Source organism: Agelaius tricolor, unplaced genomic scaffold, assembly GCF_023055355.1.
Source record: "Agelaius tricolor isolate 1412-34295 unplaced genomic scaffold, bAgeTri1.0.p SCAF_22, whole genome shotgun sequence".
Classification (NCBI taxonomy): domain Eukaryota; kingdom Metazoa; phylum Chordata; class Aves; order Passeriformes; family Icteridae; genus Agelaius; species Agelaius tricolor.
In genome coordinates, this window is record NW_027269282.1 from 5,889,514 (window position 1) to 5,905,913 (window position 16,400).

Here is a 16,400-nt window from a genome sequence, read left to right on the forward strand (position 1 = left end):
TGCCACTTGCACTTCACCATCAACTTCCCAACCCATCTGTCCTCCACTGGCCTGCATGTCTCTGGCATAGTACCCGCTCCAAAAGCATCCTGCCCAGTCAGATGATGTATTTGAAGGACAGATGAAACGAGCTAGCCAGCACAGACAAACCTCCATCAGAAAAAGTTGTGTGTCTTTCATGAGGATGCTGTTTTGCATGTTGCTGTATTTTTTAATTATTGTAATGAGGTGTGATTGTCTATTGGTTACCCACAATACTTCTTGGGGACTCTCCCCCGGTAACTCTTGTCAACACTTGTTAATCTGACAAAAGGCTACAAATTAAGCTCTGTTAATTTAATGTTTTCTCACCGAGATCTAAATACCGAAAGAGGCCCAAAGCGCAACTGAAGTCCTTTGATTCACTGTACTTTATTTTGGTATAAATTTACATTCATTATTGTTTTCCTTTGGATGTGTAGCCCTCAATTAGTGTGATGGCTCCATTAAAGCAAGCGAGACTTCGCCTTTAATTATTACAACAAAACACCTAGTTTCAGCTTGGGGAGAGGGTCTCTATTGACATAAGCAGAGGTTATAAAATTTAATTAGCCATTCCTATCAGATTTATGGCATTCAAATTGTTCTGTGTTTCTTTCCTTTGATCCTTGCTGTACAATCCCCAAGATTTTTGTTCTGATCAAATGAGAATAAAGCTTACTGTGCAGAGAGAAGTTTTTTGTTGTTCTTTTTTTTTTTTTTTTAAGCCCTTTTTTCCTTTCTCTCATTCTCTCTCTCCCTTCCTTTTTGCCAGGCAAGGTCAGCCAGTGTACCCAATCACGACAGGGGGTTTCCGCCACCCCTACCCAACAGCTCTGACCGTCAATGCTTCCATGTCAAGGTGAGTTCAAATACTGAGGTCCTAAATCAAGAGCAAATGTAGCTCCTCCTCCCACTCTCTGTAGGAGAGCATTTCATCTAGCCAGCAGATTCCTGAAAGCACTTTAGTTAAACATCCATCCTTAGCTTTTTGGTGGGGTGGAGGAAAGGGCGAGGGCTACCTTCCCATGTGAGGAGAAGGTGGTGTCCTAAAGCTGTCATTGGGCCTCAAGCATTTGCCTTAGAGGGAGAGGTGGGGGAGTGAGAAGCCACCTTTAAAAGCCAAACTAAATGAAAGAGCTGGGAGAGTGTAATGTTGAAAAAGCAGGGATGAGAAGTCGTGATAGCCTTTGCTTTCTCGGTGGCCACCAGCCAGAGCAGCACTGAGTGTGCAGGAGGGAGGTTCAGGAGGGAGGAGGACTGCTCTTCAGCAGGGTTGGGAGGAAGGTTATTGTGCTGTTTTCCCCTCCCAAAGCTCCAAACACTAATAGTCAACATAAAAGGGCCTGCCTGACCCTCAAAAGCTTTAGAAGTATATATTTCTCCCCCTCCCTACCTCCAATTAATTCCATCTAATTTTCCAGGGGCTGCTAGTTTTATTTACAAACTGGTTGGCAGCACTATGTTTAAGTAATCAGTAATTGCTCCTAATGATAGTTTTATTTTCTGTTCATCTGATTTTCAGCCTGGTTAATTAAATCGGTGGAAGTTTAGACTTTCCTGATGGGCTGAAACAGCTAATCCATTTTGATGATGGCACATAATTAAATTAGCATGCATTACATAGCAAGGTTCCACATCTCTTCTCTGCTCTGTCCCTTCCTCTCCATCTCTGCAGTTTAATATGTGAGCACTGGTGCATAGATGATCTAAGGAGGAAAAGACTGGTGAGGGCTGGGGGGAAGCACACCTCATTGAGAAGTGGAAATCAGTACCTAGGGCTTGTGAATGAATGGGTGGGAAAACAGTGTGATGTGTGCTTTAGATAAGTAAACAAAAACCTAAAAATTTAAATTAAAATGCTGGTCCAGCAAATAGATAACTGGAAAATCAACTTTAAAAAAAAAAGGGTAGTCCCAGAACAGAAAAAAATACTAGGCTGGGGAGAGAGCTGCAAATTTAAACAATGGTTCCCTCCCCCTATTTAATCTTTTTTAATATCTATAAAAGACTTGCAGGCATGGTGTGAGGCAAAGTAGAGCTTGATTTAGTTTAATTATTATTAGAGAGGCTAGTCATTTGAGGGAGGGGGGAGATGTGGAAGCAGGGGGGGCTATATTCCCAAGATAGACTTTATGAAAGGTATCTAGTTAAAAAGAGTACACAGCAAATTAAATACATTATTGTGGTAATGGGACGACAGAAGTAGAGGTCTATTATACTTATGGCAGTTATAGGAAATGTAGGCTCCTTGCCCTGTTCTAGCACATCCTTTGATATTCATTCCATTCAGCAGCAGGGCCAGGACTTCTCAGAATTAAGTGATGGGTCATTATACTTTAAACACCATGGAGAAGCCTAGATTGGCAATTAAACAGCACTTGCTGACACTCGCTTGTGCCACCCTGTGACCCCCTTTAGATTGAGTTGTTGGAGCTCGGGGCCCTCAGCCTGCTAAATTGGTAGCAGGCACTTCTCCTGACGAGGGCTGGCTCTGAAATCTGCCGGCTTCAAAGGGAGCAAGATCATGTATAAACCATAATGTGGGTGCACCGTGGCTCAAAAAATAAGGCAGGAATAGATGAAATGTTACAAGTGCAAGGGGAAAATGAGAGAATAATGACAAATCTAATGCAACTCAAAGCAGAATTGTTGCACAGAAAAATGCATCCCACTGCTTGTGCATAAAATCAAGGCAGGCAGATGACATCCAGTTAACAGAAACATGTCAACAGTGAAGTAAAGTGAGAGTGAGTAAGAGAGAAGCCCCTGAGACAGCCAGGAACAAAAAATTAGTTGTCCTTAACAAGTTAAGACTCATCATTATATTCTGGCTTGGAGCCATAAAAGGAGACAGTAGTATATAATGAGCTGCTTAGAATTTTTAGGCTGTTTATTGCAATTCATGGAATACTTGTCTAGAGAAAAAAATCTGGTGAATGTCTTAGGCGAAGGTGAGGGGTGTGCACATACACAGGGAGCCTTTCTTTTTGTCTCTGACAGAAGCCCGTACGTGCGCACGTGCTCGGGCACACGTGCAGGGGGATGAATTGATTTTAGGTGTTTACCCTTTGTTTCAGCCCAGAAACTTCTCCTCTGGTTTCCCCTAGATGGGAACACGCTCTGTGCTCTCATACGTGGTTTCATGTATGTTTTCCTGTGTCAGCCTGGGCTCAGCAGGGGGACAGCCCTTGCCCAGGTGTCTGGTGTGGTCAGGAGATTGGGGCCCATGCTGGCCTCCAGACGTGCTGGCCCTGGGCAACTGCCCTGCAGGGCCCTGCTGCAAGCCCCTGCTGCAAATCTTGCCTTTGCTGTGCTGGCTGGGCCCCAGCACTGAAGTCAGCACAGATCTCAAACCTCACCCCTCCATCCACAATTTTCCAGAGCCTGCCTTCAGAAATAGTTCCCATCTTTGCCAGCATTATGGTGTAGATCTTTGGGGCCTGTAGTGCTTCCCAACCTTTAGTTCCCTAAGCTTAGAAATTGCTGTTTATTAGTTTAAGTGTGCTTATGAATAGTTTATAAAAGGTTAATGGGTGACTTAGAGTGATTTTTCATAAATGGTTTAGACTGTTAAGGTAGTGTCTTTAACCAGTTACAACTCTTAGTTGTTGCTTGTAGCCTTGCCACACTCAGGTTGTATGCCTGTAGTATGCCTGTAAGACCTCTTGATCCTTCATTACCCCTCTGCAATATGCCTTTAGGGTAAAAGGAGACAGGGCTAACTGAGTGATGGGCAAACAGTGGACCCACTATGAAAAAAACAACTGCTGTGAGAGGAAATCAGGAAATAATTTAGCAGAATTACACCAGACAAACACTGCACAGCAGTTAAGTGGTGGCAGTGGAAAATACCTTCTGTAATTGAAATTTCAGGGGAAATTCACTTTTGCTGAATGTAATTACTGAAGTTGGAGCGTAGCCAGGAAGTTAAAAATTAACACCCTTCCCCTGCTCATATTGCCACTTGAGTGGCTGTCTGCGTGGAAATGAGCAGGCACTCAGATCTTGGGGTGAGCCCTCATCCCACCAATGGAAGTCCATGGGATTGTGGGAGCAATTTTGGGTTCTGGAGCATGTTTTTATAGCCCTAATATATAGGAAGGGGTGTGTAAGTCCAATAGGCAGCCTTGTGAATTGGACAGATTCAGTATGAAAAAGTGAATGGTCATTGGTAATGAACACAGCACTTCCTCATGGAAACTGCAACCCTGAAAATAACCACTGAGCTGCAGCTGCCTGTTGATGAAGGCTGCTGTCTCTGGAGGTTAGAGCCCAGTGAGTAAAATATCCCAGCTGAGGTCAGTGGAGGCTTTGCCATCCTTCAGGCTTTCACACAATGTGGGCATGCTGTGCTCTGCACTTAGATTTTCTCCCTGCTGGTACATGCCCACTGCACTTCACGCTGAGCCCTCATGTCAGACCAGCAGAGTTCTTCCTGCCTGCTCTCTGAAGGAAGGCTTTTCATCTCCATCTTCATCCTTCATTGTCCCTTTGTCTCTTGCCTAGCCAGCCCCAGCAGCATAGTCCTCTCTGAAACACTGGGTCTTGCCTAGGACAGTCCCTTGATAGGATGTGCCTCAACCTTTTATCACTGTGCTTAGACTGTGTTCAGCAAGGTCAGTTTTTTACCACTGTTTTTATTTTTGATCATGTTTGTTAGTTATTTTTTAAAAAAATCCAGCTCATACTGCCAGTTTTTATTTGCACTGTACCATGTCTGGAGGTCCCAGGTGCTTTGTGAACAAATTTTAGATATGTCCAATCAAAATACATACACGTGGAAATAGAGAAAGAACAGAAAAAAGTAATACAAAGGCCCAGTTTGTATCTTGCTGATGGTAAGCAGTTCTGTGGCAGAACTGGGACAAGGATGCCAGTCTCCTTTGCAGCCTCGACATTGTCTTCTGTTCTGACCTGCCATGAACCAAAGCATATCCTCAAATGTGTGCTTCTCTCCCAGCTACTTTTGTCAGAGAGTGGGAAGGCACTTGGACAACCCACTTGGCGATTTGTGTCCGTGAGTCTTTAGCAGAAGTAGGAATGACCATTTTGCTGCCCATTCTCCTCTTCCCTTGCCATCCCACCTTCCTGCCTCCCTTCTCTCCGTGCCTTTGTTCATGAAGAACTGCAATTCTCTACAACTTGAACAATTTCACATTCTCCCTGTGAGTCCTTGCTCTTCCCACCACTGCCTTCAAAGACAAAATAGTTCTGTCTAATCACCCTGAGTACTACCAGCTGATAGACAAAAGATCCTCAGAGCTTGTAGTGGACAGTGCTCTTGTTCATGAAAGTACTTCTGTGTCATCTTGTGAGTGCAGAGAATGTCTAGGCAATCACAGGGGATGGGATTGTTAAGCTTGGTATTGGAATTTATCCGAGGGGAGAGAAAAAGATAACTCCACTTATTTCTGATGCTTATACACGATGATATCCATGCTATATCACCCCACTTTAAATCCTTTGTATAGGAAAAAATTGTTGTATATTGATGATAGAAGAAATAATTATTTATCCCATTGAGTGTTCCATAATCTTGGGTTATTTTAGTTGGATCAGATTGTTCAAAATCTGGGATGAGAGTGGGGATTTGCACTGAGAAAAGCCCTTGCCAGATCACTTTAATTTTGGCATTTTGAGGAAAGCTACTTCTGAAACATAATTTTAGGCTAGAACCCATTCCTTGGAAACTTGTTGACTTCAGTGGGGGAAGGCAGTCAGTCATGCTGTGCTTTCTTTATTTACTGGAAAGCCTTTCTGAGATTGTTGAGAAACAATGATATAAGTCAATCCTGCTTTTGAGAATTTTGTTCATTTTTGTTCATTGAGAATTTTGTTAATTTATTTTATATTTCATAAAATATAAAAAGTCTGAACGATTGTGCCATGTTTGTGCTGTGATCCCGACCAAGCAATTAGATTCATGCAGAAGGATTGCATATCCCTCTGAATCCACTTGCAGGACTGGGATCTGTCCATGTATATGACCATAAACCATAAAGCTGACAACATTTTTTTCTCTTTAGAAAGGCTAGATTGTTAAAGCCTTTCTAGGTTACTTAAATGGATCAAAAATTCCACAATCTTCCACCTTCTGTTAAAGCAGTATGGCTCAGAGATTTATTAGACACAAATAAATATTTTCTTTTGCTCCATCAACAAAATGTAGCTAATGAGACGTCTATAAGTATTATCAAAAATGCATCTAGAATGTGTTGGCATTAATATTTTATTTTGCTGTCAATATAGAATAAAAGATGTCATCCTAAATTCACAACATGATTCAAAACTATAAAAATTGATTCCTTGGCTGCCACACATAATTTCTCAGCAAAGAAATGGACTGGTGGATTTTGTTTCAGGTAGCTGAAATTCCACCTTCATGCAAGTTCATCCAGTTGAATTCGCCTTTTGTTAATGTTAAAAATCATGATGTCTCGTGTCAGTAATGATAATGAAGGGGAAGATTGGCTTTAATGACATTAGAAGAGTCATTATGTTTAATTTATTGCTAATTAATGCTGCCAGCTTTCATATGCTTTGTCTAGCTGTCATGTGCTTGTTATATGCCAGTTGGTTTTTTTTTTTTTTTTTTAAATGTGTGTACACATCCCTCCCCATTCATTCATTTTTATTCTGACAATTTACACAGCTTTCTCTCCTCTAGGTTTCCTCCACACATGGTCCCGCCACACCATAGTTTACACACAACTGGAATTCCTCATCCGGCCATAGTCACACCAACAGTCAAACAGGAATCTTCCCAGAGCGACGTCGGCTCACTCCACAGCTCGTAAGTTGTTGCTTCCCCTGTCTTCTCTTTGGGATACTCAAAGCATGTGTGGCTTGTAAAAAGGCTTGGGTTTGTGATGTTTTTGCTGTGAAATGTCATAGGCAAGTAGTTACTAACCTCACCTGTTTCAACAAGGAAGTGGAATTTTCTTGATTGAGATTCAAGTTTCTTGACCAGTTTCTCTATTACTCAGTGTCTAGTTAGAAGCCTTGAGATAACAGATGCACCACTAAGTATAAATGGCTTCTTCAAAGCTGCAGAGGGCTGGTATCAAGTTTAGGTTTGAACTGATGAGAGCCCATTGATAAAGAGGTGTAATTATTTCCTCTACTGTGATGCTCAAGCTCTCCCTCTGAGCCCATTTTTCTGGAGCCCATGTCCTTCCAAGATCCTTGTAGGGGCTCAGAGGGTACTTGGTGATGTTGCATAAACATGAGGTGAGTTTTCTTATACTGGTTTTAAGACTGTTGCCATACAGCAGCCAGGGTGAAGGGTCTAGAGAACCTTCTGGTCCTCTTCCTAGAGATTAATGCTAGAGAAATTGAGGGGATTAATTTAATAAACTCACAAGGGGTTCTCATTGTGAGGTCTCTGTCTGTTCTATCTTTGCTCTTCAGAAAACATCAGGACTCCAAAAAAGAAGAAGAGAAAAAGAAGCCACACATAAAGAAACCTCTTAATGCATTTATGTTGTATATGAAGGAAATGAGAGCAAAAGTTGTAGCAGAATGCACATTGAAAGAGAGCGCAGCCATCAACCAAATCCTCGGTCGAAGGGTAGGTAACAAGGGACAGGCACAAGCAGGGCCTGAAACTTGGTTGGATTCACACTTTCTGAATCACTGTGTTTTTCTGCCATTGCGAAAATGAATAGGGGAATTGCTAAACCAAAGGCCTTGATTTGTTTTTTTAGTTTTCTCAGGCACTTCTTGCCAGTGGGGTCATTCATGGGGAAGAGGAGGAATTGATTAATAGTGGTGTTATTTCAGTATAATTTCCATGACTGGTTGATGAAAAAATCTTAAGATTTTTATTTTGGCCTAAGATAGGCAGAAAAGTAAATGGGAAATGAAAAACCTTTGAGTACAGTACCAGTATTAGCACCTGTGAGAGCTAGAAGAGGAGAGGAAGTGACAGTGGGGGAGACACCTCCAAAGCTGGAACTGAGTTCTGGCTCAGAATGAGTGGTTCAGCTTCTGGACCATCTCCCCTGCTGTCTGTTTTTGTTTAGATTTCTTAATTCTCCTCTCTCAACAGGAGACAAAGGGGTTGAGTGCATGTAAATGATTAGTTGTGGTTCAGTTGATTTAACTGCAGTTATAATCTAGAGCTGTAAATAAAATATGAATGTCAGCATGCCAATGCCAGATCATCTGTTTTTATCTCTTTTTTTATGAAAATCGATTCTAACTGTAGCTATATGTATAAATAACACACTTTGCTGTTAACATGCTTAAAAAACCCCCAACCACTAGTGCTTTTTATTTTGTCTTTTTTGTCTTTTCTCCACCCCAGTGGCACGCGTTATCCAGAGAAGAGCAAGCGAAATACTATGAACTAGCAAGGAAGGAGCGACAGCTTCACATGCAGCTGTACCCGGGCTGGTCTGCACGGGATAACTATGTAGGTTCCTATTTAGGTAGAAACTTGTAGTAGTAGAGCTTGTAGAAATGTCTGTGTGACTTGCTGAGCTACAGCCACACATTGCACACAAGCACTGCGTGGAAAGTCTCGGGACCCCAATCTGGTAACAACAACAGGCGCTTCCCTCGGAGATACTGAAACTATTGGGGGGTAATTCCCACTTGGATGAAGCTCCCTGGCTGGGACTAGTATGGGGTTTGAATTTGAGGATAACAGTAGAGCTCTGTGAAAAAAGTCTTCCCTTCACTTTTACCAGCATCTGTTTGGCTTGCTGGTCATTTTGAATTTCATTTTTTAAAATGAAATTTAAAATGCCCCTTGTATGCTCCTCTCCTTTCCACCAAAAGAGATAAATAATTAGTGTCTTGTGCTCATGTGTGTGAGAGTGTAGTGGAAAGTGGAAGAATGACTTATCCTAGCTTCAGAGAAGGACTGGCAAAACCAAAAGCATTGTATTTTTGAAAGTCCTACTCTCAAGTGGGGTTAAATTAATAATTTCACACTCTGTAGTTGTGTATTTTGTTTATGTTTTCTTTTTCATGCCCATATTACCTATTTTTTTCCCCCTACCCCTCTAATTTTTTAAAAAGTATATTTGAATTCATGATCAATTAATGGATTATTTAAAATTGATTCCTCCTTCTACTTTTCAGAAAGCCTGTTTTTGAGCTAAAAGTGCTAGTATTTTTTGTCTGTTAAAAAGCATAAGGGCAGCTTTATAACCCCTAGTACTAAATAGCTCCTTCCATGAAGGGTAAGCGGTGCAGATGGTAATAAGTGTTTGCAAGCCTAAGCCCATAAATTCTTGACAGATTTGTGGATTGGTGAGAGCTCTAAACCCTTTTAAATAGGATTATAGCAACATCTTGATTTTTTTTTTTAAAGTTAAATAAAAATCACCTAAAACTCTCAAGGTCTGTAACTCTGTAATAAACCCTGTTCTCTGCCTTCTAGTCACACCTCCCTGCAGATTTAGGGACCAACAGCTCTTAAGATTGATGCCAGTTTTGACTTCACCTTACAGTTTTGCTGAAGTCTGTCTTTTCCATCCTCATCATAATCACTGCCTGTTTTACCATAAATATTCTATTTTACTGTATATGACAGTACTTGCCTCCGTGAATCTGCATTTTTGTATGTATGGGTGGGAGGAAGCCAGTTTAGAGTCTGCAGTGAAGCCAGGAGAAGCAGCAGCAGCTCTTTACACTCTTCTGCCATTTCAGTGGTGAAGAATACACATGCTCACTTATTTAGCAATATGTACTTAAAGACTCTTTTTCAAATCCTTCTGTTTTCTTGATCTTCTTTTCTTCCCACCAGGCTCAGCTTTCCTTCCTTGGTCATTACAGGTACACCTGCGCATGCTCAATTGTCCTTCCAGTTCAGAATATTCTTAATCCTGTGCTCCTCAGAGGAGACCTTTTTAAGCCTGATGAGGCACAGCTCCTGCTTAGCACATTTTGCTTCCCTTTTCAGCACAGTCTGGCCTGAGGCTGTCAGACCATAGGCTCGAGGTAGTTGCTCAGCACTGTGCAGTATTATCGTCTTGGGTGTTCAAAAGGGAGTCTAGGCTCGACTGAGGTTTCGGGAATGCTCATTCTGCGCAGTGACTGTGCCACCGACAGATGGGCATGTACAAAGCCTCAGTGTTTAGGACCTTTTACTTTTGTCCTCACTGTGTGAACACTGAGAAACCCTTTCTTCTCAAGCTAAAAAGGACAGGATGAGAAAGCCGGTGCTTTCCCAGCGGCTTGATGCTGTACCCCCAGGTGACCTTCAGGGGGAACCTTCCTGCCTGAGGAGAGCGTGGTACCTTTGCATCATCTGCAGGATTTATTTATGTCTCCTCTCCTGGTCCATTCACAGCTCTCCTGAGTGCCCCTCCTCCCTTAGCCGTTTGTAGGGTCTTGAGCCTTTCACACATCTAGCAGGGGAGCGACTTTGGGCTGCTTGAAGTGGTTAAATTGTTAAGCACCTCACATCAGGCTCAGGGATAAGGCCAGCTATAGCCCAAGTCTTCAGAGACAGGAGCAGTGCATTCAGGAAATGCAGCTTTCAGCCTCATGGCTTGTTGGTGTCACAAGGCACGTTGGCTCTTCCTGAGATCTAATGTGACATGTTTAGCAGTGCTGAGTGCTGGACTCAGAAGTACGTAAGGGTCCAGTCACCTCACCCACTGCTTGTTTAGAAAATTAGTACCAAAGAACTCTGCAGACCTATCAAAGCCCATGTTGGTTTGGTTCTGGAGAGGGAGCTACCAAAATTGTTAGCAGGTATTATGTGCAGCATAAAAATTTGTGTAGTATGACGACAGAAAATGTTACATCCTGCTCAAGTCTTGGGAGAATAATCTTAGGCAAAGAAAAAATGGTGCCTTCTGCAGAGCACTTGAAAAACTGCTGCCACAGTTATTTCCTTAAATTCATATATTAATTTAGCTACATAGTCTAATATCCTCTTGTAGCCCAGAAATTGCACAAGCAAACCAGATTATTCTTCTCCCTGATGCTTTGAAAAGGGTGTAAACAAGTTGATGTGACATCTGTCCATTCTTTGTGAGGAAGAAAGAGTTTTAAAAGCTTGTGTTGAAAAAGAACAAGAAATTCCTGGTCCTGGCTGACATTCCTGTAGATCAGCTGTTTTTAACAGATTGCTCCCTAATGGCATTACAGTACTTTAATACCTGGCTTGAAGAGCTTGTGAAAGGCAGGTGACTCCTGACCTTTGTTCTGGCTGGCCCTCGAGTGAAGAAGTTATAAGGTCTCAAATTGAAATAGCCCTTGAATTCCCAAATGTACTGAAAAATTAGGCAAATTTGCCACAGATGCAGTTTGTTAATTATGACAGTGGCCTCCTTGAGATTAAATAAAAGTCAGGCTTATGATCTTGAGACAATTGTCTGGTTTTGGTTATGTTGTTGAAAGCTGGAAAAAATTCACTGATTTTTGCAGAGTTACTGTCAATCTAGATCAATATAGATGGAGCAGAGTCTGAGCCTCTTGCATCTTTATGTGATACATGGATTTCAAGATACCATGCTTTTCCCTATTCTGTTCTCAAGGAGCTTTAGGAGCAATGCTTGTCTGCCTTTATCTGCCTGTCATGTTAGACTGATGGCTGCTCTAGCAACTGACAACTTCCATATTCCAAAAAATTACCCCAAGAGTTGTCAGAGATTATTTGTCATCAGCATCAAGGCTGCAGGATTATGTGCCTGTTTAAAGTTCCTTTGAGGTGGGCAGTTCACACTGCTTTTTCCATCTCCAGAAAGATCTCATAAACCTGGAACAGCCTGGACAACAGGATGGCAGTTTACAATGCTGAGCAAGCATGGGGAATGAGTGCAGAAACCCTGTGCCACAAGGCCAACTTTGTGGAGGAAAAACAGGACAATGACAGATCAATGTCCTACATTCACGTTGGGGGAATTTTTTACTAATACATTCCAGGAAATCTATCCTAGGGAGCATCCCAAGTGTGGATGTGCCACACTGAAGTCCATCTTAACCATGTATCTGGAATCCATCTACTGAGAAAGATGCCCACTGTGTGGGAGAACCTCTTGGCTTTCCCAGATAGATCCAACCCTTCAAAAGTTCTCTGAGATTCCTTCTTCCAAGATATGTTTGTTGCCCCTTGACCACAAGGGATTGCTGCTTTGAGGTCTTCTCACCAGCTGCACTTGCTACCATGTCTTCAAAGCCAGGAATTCTTGTGCTGTTCACAGCTGACATTGCTGGCCCAAAAGTTGTTGCTTTTAGCATTTGGAGAGCTGCGAAAATGAAATTACTCTGTTGCCTACATTGGCCTTGTTGTACTAGTCTGCTAAACCCTGTACCTCAGTGTCAGAGGAGTTTTCTTGGAAAAATAGCTTTTCTCTTTTGAGCTGTGCTTATTACTTCATATTTTTTCTATTGGAAAGCAATTACTGTTTTTTTACAGAAGCTGGGCTCCCAGTTGTCCTCTCCCACACTGCTGGAGAGAAACAGAATAGGCTTTTCCCCCTACAGTCAAAAACTGTAACAAATTTCATCATCTTGTGATACAGCATTTGGGAAAGGGATAGAGTTTAGCAAAATATTACTTGTTGTTTCCTTGTGATAGGACAAAATGTGGGAAGGGTCTTGGCTATGTCTGGATTTTTTTCTCTTTGTCCTAGCATTGCTTTCTAGGTTGTCAGTGGAACTATAAAACTGCAAGTTAGGATACATTCATTACTGTGGGCTTCCTTGTCTGCTTGAATGCTTGGGGTTTGGTGCTGAGGAACTCCAGAGGCTCAGTCTGACCTCACTCTCCCCTCTCTATTCTCCCTCTCCTTCCCCTCTCTGCCCCACCAATACATGACCACAGATGATTCCTGAAACTTCTGCATGCAGGAGCGTACACATGTGAGATGTTTTTGGCTTCATGGTGATCTTAGCTCAAAAGCAGCATCTTGCAAATCCTTCTGCCCCCACCCCAGCTGCCCATGGCCTTGGTGGGTGTTTGCATTGGGTGGACAGCAGTGAGGCTGTCTGAAAATTCACGGGGTGGGTAGGCAGAGTCAGTCCTGGGGTGTGGCATCTCCCTGGGGCCATCCAAAGTTCCCTACACAGGGGGTGAGCCAGCATCACACTTCAGTGTCTCCCCCTGGGAGCTTCCTGCTCCAGCTGCAGCCTCATTACTCCGTGCCCTCTTGCAAGGACACTTCTTTGGGGCTTAATTCTAATCCTTCTCCTTTGTGTATGTTTTCTGCAGGGAAAGAAGAAGAAGAGGAAAAGGGATAAGCAGCCAGGAGAGACCAATGGTAAGTAAAGACAAGTCTAAACCTCTTGCTTAGTGGAAGTGTGGCAGTCCTGGTGCGACCCTTGTAGGTACGGGGGAGGTGGGCACAGGTCTCCTGGCCTCAGGGGAGCCAGTCCCTATGCTAGACAGCATTTTTTTTTTTTTTTAAATGCACTCCAATAATTCCCGCGTTACCGCCCTTCTAAACCTAGTAACCCAGCCATTGCATGTCAGAGCCTCCTCCTCGCGCGGCACGGCCGGGTTTGTCCGTGTGGCTGCCGAGGCTGTAGCGCAGAGCCGTAGCTGTAATGCCTGTGCCGTGGTTTATCAGCCGTGCGCTTCCCGCGCGCGTGTGTGTGCGTGTGCGTGTCCGTGTGCGTGCGCTGTTAATTTGGGCTGTCCCTGGATGTCCTGATGCATGCCTTACAGTGGTAAATCGCACCCATCTTAAATTAAGGAGGTTTGCCATTCTATATAGGAAATTAGAAATACTGCATAGGCAATCTCATAGTCGATCTTGAAGAAGCCCTAACTTAGTTTTTTTGAAGCCTTTGTATAATTTGTTCTTTTTTTTCAGAACACAGCGAATGTTTCCTAAATCCTTGCCTTTCACTTCCTCCGATTACAGGTGCTAACGTCATTTTGAGTCATTTAAAATAGTTTATAAACTGCTTTTTAATTTTTTTTCCTGCCATTATAGATTTTAACATTAAACACTTATGACATTAAGAAAAAAATACCATCCACACGTTTTGATAGTATTTATTATCTATATATCTTTATATCTATTATGTTTGATAGTATTTTTTAATTCTGTTTTTTGTTTTTGTAACAATTGCTATTAAAACAGTAATACAGTAAAAATAACGCAAGAGTTTTACTAACTGTGCAAATTGAATATGCAGTATTTCTTTAAAGAGACTGATAAAGAATGGAAGCAAGTCAGTAATGAACCTCCTTAATCTAATGGCATTTTTCATGGCTCCCACTAAGTCTTCTCACATTAGCATGCATACGCATTTTTTTGTTATTATTTTAGTTTTGGATCTTTTTTTTTTTCCTTTCTGCTCAAGCCTGTTCATTGCAATTCACTAGCTGTACTAACTCAGCACCTTGCCATGCTTTACATTTTATTTTCTGGCTGATACTAACATACTCATTCCGCAGTCTGCTTATTCTTATCCATTCTTTTAAATACAAATTAATGAAAACAAGTAAATTGAATGTTATTCCAAAAGCTGCATTATCCCAGGAGATATAATTTCTTTTTTTTCCTTTCTTTTTTTTTTCTCTTATTTTGTATCTGAGTTGAAGAAAAAAGCATGTTCAGGATCTAACTTCCATACTCAGCTTCTTTTCTTCCTTCCCCCCCCCCTTAAAAAAAAAAAAAAGAAAAAAGAAACCCCAGCCCAAATCAATCTTGCCTGAAACATCCTGCTAGACCAACCATAAAGACTTTCCTCTACCTGCTCTCTTAAAAGGGAAAGAAACAGTCCTTTATAAAGGGATACTGCAGCTTTAATTGCAACAGCTAATCTCAAGAGTTGAATAAAAATGTAATTATCACTTTTTTTTAACTTTTAAATCGAAAGTCAATATTTGCAATTAATAACAAGGACATTGATTTTTATTCCCTTTTTTATTTTTATTTTTTCCTTATTTTTACCTTTCTCTTTTTTCTCCCCTTTTCTCTCTTCCTCTCTCTCTCTCTCTCTCTCTCTCTCACTCCCCCCTCTCCCCTTTTCTTTTTTTCCTCTCTCCCTTTTCTGCTCGCTTTTCTTGAACTCATTCAGACCTGAGCGCTCCTAAGAAATGCCGAGCGCGCTTTGGCCTTGATCAACAGAATAACTGGTGCGGCCCCTGCAGGTGTGTATAGTTTTCCCAGACTCGCTATGGCTGATTTGCAGCTGGTTTATTTGGTACTTTCCCCTTTTTTTTCCTGCCTTGTTGCTTTGTAGCTCTGTGTTGTGATCTAGAAGACACAAGGGAGTGGGACACTGCCATCAGTAATCATCTCTCCGAAAGGGTTTTGCTTTTTGTTTTTTTTCCTTTGTTGGTTGGTTGGTTGTTTTTTTTTTTTTTTGCCTTCCCCTTTGCTGCTGCTAGCCAAAAACCCACTGTAAAACAGCATCAACCTTAAGCCCATCTGATCCGTGGCTCAACCACGCTCCTGCCTTCCAAGCCTCCACCCAAGGACAGTGGCTCCCAAAGCCCTTGATAACGCGGCACTGAGTGCGGTACCCACACCACACAGGCTCGTGGCTGTGTCGGAGATTTTTGTTTTTTGGTTTTCCTTTGGCTCATTGTGAAAGTCCTGTTTTCCTTCCTGCCCTTGGTACGAGGGGAGATTACCAAATAAAGCGGAGGTGATTGCAAGCTGAACGTAGCTGTAGCTGAGATGACGCAGACCAAATGAGCTCTATCCACCATTGTGTTGTATTTTTTGTGTTTACCTTATGCTAACAGATGCAAATACTCCAAAGAAGTGTCGGGCATTGTTCGGGCTTGACCGACAGAGTTTATGGTGCAAACCATGCAGGTATAAAACTACCCATTAGGCCTTTGGGGAAATAAAAGCAATCTGTCCTCTTAGTGCATTTGTGTGATTTTATTTTTTTAATCTTTTTTCCCCACTCCCCACCTTTCTCTCTCCCACAGCATCAATTGCTAATAATCTTTGATCTTTGGAATTTCTTGCTAATTTAATGCCATTTTCTCTCTTTCTTTACCAATAACCTCTCCCTGGTGGTAGAACTGGGAACAAGAAAACTCAAAGTCCTTAAAGCTGGCAATTTTTTGGCTTTTTTTTGGTTATTTTTTCCAGATTGTCAGCAAAATTAATGTTTAGCTGGACATTTATATTTTGTCTTTCATTTGGGTCTGTGTCCCCTGCCTGCAGAGGCTTTTTAAAAAGGTTCTGGGATCTGCAGTACTAGTGTTTTTCTCGTTATTAGAGATGTAAAAGCCAGTGTTTACAGCTTATATTGTATTCATTCTTTTGGAATCATCTGAAAAATTAAAACAGCTACACCTGTTGGCTACTTTGCCTCTGTAAGGTTTATGTAGATATATTTTTAATTATCTGAAATCTTTTTTCCTAATCCCAAAAATATTTTTTTTCTTAAATTTTATCCCAACAAGTGAGCTGTAAACGTCTGAGCTCTAGACAAAACTAATT

General features: G+C 41.8%; 1 protein-coding gene across 18 annotated transcripts in view; it reads left to right on the forward strand.

Moving 5' to 3' along the window:
- TCF7L2 (transcription factor 7 like 2) overlaps positions 1-16,400 on the forward strand; it is a 172,195-nt gene that overhangs the window by 149,191 nt on the left and 6,604 nt on the right. For 6 of the 18 annotated variants that reach the window (XM_071446059.1, XM_071446060.1, XM_071446066.1 and 3 more), the window contains 7 exons: positions 794-880; positions 6,674-6,814; positions 7,432-7,591; positions 8,330-8,437; positions 13,196-13,244; positions 13,800-13,850; positions 15,016-15,088. In XM_071446059.1, the coding sequence (XP_071302160.1) occupies positions 794-880; positions 6,674-6,814; positions 7,432-7,591; positions 8,330-8,437; positions 13,196-13,244; positions 13,800-13,850; positions 15,016-15,088 (669 nt within the window). Of the gene's footprint in view, positions 1-793; positions 881-6,673; positions 6,815-7,431; positions 7,592-8,329; positions 8,438-13,195; positions 13,245-13,799; positions 13,851-15,015; positions 15,089-15,688; positions 15,762-16,400 lie in introns of all 18 variants that reach the window. The other 12 variants (XM_071446061.1, XM_071446062.1, XM_071446067.1 and 9 more) reach the window with 8 other exon arrangements.